Source organism: Gigantopelta aegis, chromosome 9 (assembly GCF_016097555.1).
Source record: "Gigantopelta aegis isolate Gae_Host chromosome 9, Gae_host_genome, whole genome shotgun sequence".
Lineage (NCBI taxonomy): Eukaryota > Metazoa > Mollusca > Gastropoda > Neomphalida > Peltospiridae > Gigantopelta > Gigantopelta aegis.
The window spans coordinates 2,318,066-2,325,705 of NC_054707.1; the positions used below are offsets into that span (position 1 = coordinate 2,318,066).

The 7,640-nt window shown below is 39.0% G+C and overlaps 1 protein-coding gene across 1 annotated transcript in view; it reads right to left on the reverse strand.

Moving 5' to 3' along the window:
• The window catches only part of LOC121380713 (sodium- and chloride-dependent creatine transporter 1-like), a gene marked incomplete at its 3' end in the record, with an annotated part of 30,006 nt that extends 23,096 nt beyond the window's left edge, over positions 1 to 6,910 (reverse strand). The window contains exon 1 of the mRNA XM_041509666.1: positions 6,628 to 6,910. Coding sequence (XP_041365600.1) covers positions 6,628 to 6,853 — 226 coding nt within the window. The remainder of the gene's footprint in view (positions 1 to 6,627) is intronic.
• Positions 6,911 to 7,640: the final 730 nt, after the last annotated feature.

A 7,640-nucleotide genomic window follows, 5' to 3' on the forward strand; every position in this document is an offset into this window, starting at 1 on the left:
CCCCTCCCCCGCCGTCTCGTACGCGTATGTTGAAGAAAGAAACAAATGTTTTATTTAACGACGCACTCAACACATTGTAGTTTACGATTATATGGCGTCAGACATATGGTTAAGGACCACACAGATATTGAGAGAGGAAACCCGATGTCGCCACTTCATGGGCTACTCTTTTCGATTAGCAGCAAGGGATCTTTTATATGCACCATCCCACAGACAGGATAGTACATACCACGGCCTTTGATATACCAGTCGTGGTGCACTGGCTGGAACGAGAAATAGCCCAATGGACCCATCGACGGGGATCGATCCCACACTGACCAATCCCCGTTGGTGGGCCCAATGGGCTATTTCTCTTATGTTGAAGAAGTCCCTTGTTTAGAATTAACTACCAGAGTCCTCCTCCAGGAAAATCATAGATCCGCCCTGAGCACGTTCATGTTCATATAGCCATTTGGGTTTATCGTATGGCCTCTCCAACCAGTACACCAGGATTGGCATATCAAAGACTGTCGTCTGTGCTATCCTGTGTGTGGGATGGTGCATATAAAATACCCCTTGTTACCAATGGAAAAATATAGCGTGTTTCCTCTCTAAGACTATATGTCAAAATTACAAAATGTTTGACATCCAATAGCCGATGATTAATAAATCAATGTGCTCTAGGTTGTACTATACCAAATAAAATCCCATAGGCAACCATGTTAACGTTTATGTTTAAAAACACTATGTGCAATATATCAACCAAACTGTAATTGAAGAAAAGGATACCTTTCATGACCCGTAGTTTCGCACAAACGTTGGGTCCTTTTTTACAGGTACCCCAAACATATTTCAAGCACAAGGCTACTTGACACAGTGGTACTAGATGAAATACAATTACATACGTATTTTGCCCAGATGAAATTTGTTTTACAGCCAACACACTCACATTTATCACCAATAACAGGACTTGTGGTGTTAACTTCTCTATCAAAAGCATCTCGAACTTTGACCCAGCCGGAAGTTATTTGGTTTTGTACTACCTCTAGCTTTCATCGTATGGCAGGTCACACGTTTTCTTCTTAAGTTCGATGTAAAATGTAGATAACAACAACAATATGAAATGGTAATAGCTTAACTGAATACCCGTCAAAAAAGCGCGGTTTTAGTGAAACGATATGACTACAGATCAGTGCGTTGTTTGTAGCTCGTTAACGCCCACGTGCTTTTCGTGCATAAGGGCCTTTGATGCAAACATTGTGAACATTAAAATTCGCACCATCCATTTGTGATTGCTATTCCATGTGTGAGTTTGCTATACAATAATATCACTGCGTGGGACAGAAATGTTTTGTAATTGGGCTCGCGACGCTCCGGCAGAGCGAATATAGGGTTGAGCGTTAGCAATCCATTATTAATATCATTGTTAGATGCTTGACACAAATTACGAACGATGCGACAACAACAAAAGTATATTATGTTTAGTGCAGAGTACTCCAGTTCTTGGCTTTTGAAAAACCATGGCGAATGAAAAATCATTAAACGCTTTGGCGGGTGAAACATTGCACTCATGAAAATGCTACGGCAAGTGAAAACCAAGTATTATTACTTTATGACGAAATTGTTACATGTAAATGTAAAGACATATGTTGCAAAACTGAACCAATAAACCAATAATGTGTTCTTACAATTTTATGATGTTTGGTTTGTTAGTGCAGTCTGACTTTTCCCTTTCAGGAATGAAGTTATTCACAAATTTCAGAAGCAGTGCTATAGAAATATAATTATGGAAATAACCCATTTTATGACATACTCTGATGCAGACCATTTTATTTTTAATTATACTATGTACTATTCAGATAATTTGATGCACACAAATATAGATACCTTTTTTAATGATAAAAACGAAAAATAATAGACGCAAAAACGGCCCTTTTTGTGAACGAGACCTATTCCTACATACCTATTATCATTTCTTTTCCTTCTTTTTATTGTTCCGTCTATTTTTTAATTTTCTTTGTCTAAATTTCATTTCGTTTTTTTAAATACAGTAGAAAGTTACACGCTTGTCATTTTCGGGACCTCACGTTAGCTTTGTAGGTTAACAATTATAAACTAACGGAGACAATTTGACCGACTTCGCAGATTTCCGTAACGAGTTCATTTGTGTTAGCTACAGAAGCCACTATTTAATTCAATTCCATTGCTTCATAACTATATGAACAGTATAAATGAGTTAGCTTTATCAGGCGTTGTGATCTATTACCTTACAAAAGTGGACTGTTTCTAATTAATAATAAATTAAATAGGCAAAGGAGTTTTGATCAGGTTGTTACATCTTCGAACATTTCTATTAAACCAGTGTTTTCCAATTTCTATAGCAAAGGTAAGTACCAGTGATATATTAAAAAGTTGCGTGGACGCTACCGTTCTCGTCACAGTTTGTTTCTGCTATTATTAAACGAATCTTTCTATCAGCTACATAAGGTAAATAATGACAGTCAATATATACTACTCAAAAGAATTTAAGGGTCAGACGATATTTTCGACATTATTTTCTGAATGTCAATTATATTAGCTAGACCATAATGTCACGCATGGTATTGTTCCATTTTGACGAAAGTGGGTCTAAGCAACCCATAAATGAATTAAAATCCACTGTCATTGACACTGTCGACTAGTTCTAATGGCGAAAACATGCTTACATTTGCACGTAAATTAGGGCGAAAGCGAAAGGTCTGCTAAGTGCCCATAACTTGCTTTTTCACAAAGCGCTTCATTTGCACGCTTTGCATGTGTATTCCATGTTCCCAATGCTGAATTTCCGTATAATTGGAGCTTGCGTTCGTGCACGGTGCACACTCCAAATTCGACTATGGTACGACGTCAACTGACTATCGAAGATCGAGGAAGGGCTATTGCTTGGCTTCAGGATGGCAATACGCAAAGAAATGTTGCTCTGAGACTTGGTGTCAGTCAAAGTGTCGTTGGCCGACTGTGGCAACGGTACCAAGCAACGAAGCACTACAAATAGAGAGGACCGCTACATCATCAATATGGCTCTACGTCAACGCACAACCACTGCACGCCGTTTACGTGACAATCTGCGGACTGCGACTGGAACTCGAGTGTCTGATCAAACCATACGCAATCGTCTGAGAGCCAATAATCTACGCTGCCGTCGCCAGGCTGTTCGACCATCACTCCTACCACGTCACAGAATGGCCAGACGTCACTGGTGCACACTTCATCTGCGGTGGCAACGTGTTCATTGGGGTCGAGTGATGTTCACTGATGAGTCCAGGTTTAGTCTCCAGTTCAACGACGGTCGGGTTCGTGTCTACAGACGTCCTGGGGAGCGCTTCGCTGACGTTAACGTTAGACAACGTCACCGGTTCGGTGGTGGCAGCGTCATGGTGTGGGGCGGCATCTCTATCCACCACAGGACCCCCCTCTATGTGGTGGATGGCAATCTGAATGGAATCCGCTATCTGAATGAGATTATCCGGCGTTGGTTCTCCCAGGCCTTCAGCAGATTGGCGGCGGGTCAGTTCTGCAGGATGACAATGCCAGACCCCACCGCGCCAGGGTGGTAACGGACTTTCTCAGACAACAAGGTATCGCCAGGATGGATTGGCCAGCATATTCGCCTGACTTGGCCCCAATAGAGAACGCCTGGGACGAATTAGGCAGGAGAGTTCGGGATAGCCATGCCCCTCCGGCCAACCTTCATGATCTGGGTCAACTTCTTATGGCAGAGTGGCAGGCCATTCCCCAAGAGTTCTTCAGACGTCTGATCAACAGCATGAGGCAACGATGTGTCGAGTGCATTCGCGTCAGGGGTGGATTCACACACTATTAAACGAATGTTCTAATGTGTAAAATCCATGTTTGACAACCTTCAACTTTGACAGCATGTCATGTGACTTTCTTATATACAGTGACGTTTATTTGTGTGTTTTTTGTAAATATGGAACAATAAATAAAAAAATTGGTGTAGTTTACATCATCAATCTAATACACTCTGAAACTTATTTGGTTATAAATTGTTGACCCTTAAATTCTTTTGAGTAGTATACAACATTATTTTACGTGCGCTGTTTTTCCACACTTGTCAGTCTGAAATGTGTATACAAAATGATCGATGTACAGGTATTTAACGTCAAACACAGGATTGTTGATGTATTAGAGAGAGAATCTTTGACTACCTTTTGGTAGGCAGCGATTGTGCAGAATGTGTGTCTATTGTTCTCTGACGGTTAAAGAGAGCATTGATATCTGCCCAAACGTCCGTCTAGCTCTCTTACTATCAGAGTACTCAGGATAATAGGCAAGTAGATCAGTGTCAAGTTTAGCGGTCTTTTGACCAGAATTCTTACGTATGTCGTTTTATAAATGCTAGAATATGTTAACAAGTGGATGTGTTTGCTCAATTCAGCTGTCGTAGACAGTCTGTCTGTTTTAATTATTAATTTCTGGCCTCTGATGACATTAAATAATGTTTCAGCCAACCCAAACAAACATTTATGGTCGAATTTACGAAGCCTGTTTTCCTTAAACGCAGATGTTGAAGCATTGTAAATTGTATGTAGTTACATGTGTGTAAGACAGGTGTTGAAGCATAGTAAATTGTATGTAGTTACATGTGTGTAAGACAGGTGTTGAAGCATAGTAAATTGTATGTAGTTACATGTGTGTAAGACAGGTGTTGAAGCATAGTAAATTGTATGTAGTTAACAAAGTCTTTGTAAATTCGGCCTTAACCCTCCAACACTACAATAGACATCGCTATACTATTAAACGCAGATGTTGAAGCATAGTAAATTGTATGTAGTTAACAAAGTTTTTGTAAATTCGGCCTTAATCCTCCAACACTACAATAGACATCGCTATACTATTCTTATTTTTTAAATACTACATTTTTCCTAATGCAACAAAGGATCTTTTATATACACTTTCCTACAGATAGGAAAGCACATACCACGGAGAGAGAGAGACAGAGAGAGAGAGAGAGAGAGAGAGAGAGAGAGAGAGAGAGAGAGAGAGAGAGAGAGAGAGAGAGAGAGAGAGTGGGGAGGGGCGGATAGAGAGGGGATGTGTAGGGCACGGATAATCGACTATGATATTCACTAATTCTTTCAGTTTTAAGTACTTATTTCAGTTTCGTTCTCCTGTGCCTCATTAGCTGGCTAACGTTCAGATGCAGTTTCATCTTCGTATGCAGATAACGCAGAAAGATCTCTGCGAAATGCACCTTTAGTTAATAGTAGAAAGAAGGTTTTTTTTAACAACAACACTAGAGCGCACTGATTTATTAAAGGGGCATTCCTAAATTTGCTTCACTTTTTAATATGTTATGGACTAACAGAGACTTTTTAACGATTGTAATTACATATCAAATATATTTGTCTGATTACAATATTATTGGATGTATATTAAACGTGTTCCTGGTCGTCCTAATATTTGTACTAGGTTCAATTTCATTTTAGTTCCTAAAATATTTTATTTTAGTACGTACGAGATTATTTGAAGACAAAATCCAGTTTGGGCTTCATACAAATAAGAAAATATATTTAATATGTAAGTTTAATCGTAGAAATATTTTATTAGTCGGAGACATCTTACAATGCAGCAAACTCATCAGGAATGTCCCTTTAATCATCGTCTATTGGATGTCAACCATTTGGTAATTATAGAGAAGAAACTCTCTACATTTTTCCATTAGTAGCAAATGATCTTTAATAATATGAACCATCCCACAGACAGAATAGCACATACCACGGTCTTTGATATACGAGTCGTGGTGCACTGGCTTAGAAGAAAGAAAGCTGTCAGCAGTACAAATCAATGAGGAGACGTGGTCAGAACGATGGAAGGCTGTTAAAACGACCTTGCGTATTACATTACATAATAGTTTTAATATATACTGCTATATTATTATACTAAATTGAATTTTACTTGGTTTTTGTGCTTAAAACGTTTAAGCTTCAAGCACGCTGTACTGACACAAAACTAACATATTTGTGTGTCTGTGTGTGTGTGTGTATGTGTATGTGTGTGTATTTGTATGTGTGTGTGTGTGTGTGTGTGTGTGTGTGTGTGTGCGCGTGTGTGTGTGTGTGTGTGTGTGTGTGTGTGTGTGTGTCTAGTACAGATCTAATATCTCAATGATAGTGACTAATGAGAGAGAATTCGATGTAGTGGACTTGTATACAGGGTGAATCCAAAGGGGAGAAGGCTTGGTTTGTGTATCGCTCCTTTCAAATGCGTCGTTAAATAAAGCATTTCTTTCTTTCCTTTCAAATTCTAAGTGCTCCGAAATATTCAGTGTTTGGTAGCTGACCTGAATACAATTTGCATTCATTGAGTTTTACTGCATAACATGTAATACCTTGGTAAGCTCGATATTTCTGTGAGAATAAGGTAGGTGCCCTTTTTAAATGTTGGATCCCCTTTCTGAATACTGGAGTTTTCCTTTTAAAAAACCCCTCCCTAGAAAAATCCCGTACCCCTTGTACATCATCCACTGGATCCGTTAAAGCCCACTCGTGATATTTGGTATAAAGATGCGATCCTAATACCTACGAGCCTTAAGGCCGAAGTCATAACCACTGTACCAACGAGGCTACTTATTACATTTAAACCTACCTCCTCCATTTCTGTTGCAAATATACGGAAATCGCCACAGGTTTCCCAATCCAACACAGTAACCGACCATAGACAGTATGTAATCTAACTTTGATCCCCATTGACCCCTCTCAGTCTTTTCGTCGTCAGACTCGACATGCACGTCGACATCGTCTTCAACATCCTGCTGTCGTGACAGTAGATTATTCAGCTGAAGATGTTCCTCCGTGTCTTCGTTTTTGATCATTGCAGATGGCGGTTTTAAACGTCTAATGACACCGACGCAACTTTACAATGTCCCCAGTCAGCAACGTTATCGAAGCGTGGCCAAGTATACCCGAGGACCATAGATACGGAATACAACGAACGGATAACTTCGGAGCGAGAAGAGACGTACACGTTGTCACCTCGCTTCTTGCACAGAAATACTAACGACGACGTTACAAGTCTGTGGTTGGTTAGATGGGGTTTTTTTTATATCTAATATGGGTAGGTATATTAGTCCATGAGCCAGACCTGGATTTTTTTCTCTATGTTTGACTACCAAATCGAGGGACTAACAACCACTGTGATTTTCAGTTAGACTGATGTCTGAGCTGTATAAAAATATGTGATGGACATCTCAGATGCCCAGCTAAATATGAAAATGGCGGCCATTGTTTTTTAATGGAGGTAATTTTGTTTATAAATTAGCATTTAGCAGATATTAGCCTCTTCTTAAAAAATGGCTGTGGTTAGGCAAAATAAGTTGATTGAATATTGCCCAGTAATGTATTTTGAATATTATAATGTATATTTTATAGCATGTTTTTATATTTTAAAATAAGATTTGAGAAAATACGAAGGGAAATATTTTTAAAAGTATCTTTTTTGTTTATACACTGATTGCAAAAGTAAATGTATATATAAAAAAGTAAAGAATTTTTTTTTTTAGTTTTGTTTAATCAGTGTAGCCCACGGTGTTTTAGAAAATAGAATCCCCATGTATGGGACATGGATAATGTTATCCCTAATACTTTGAAATCATAGCTGTC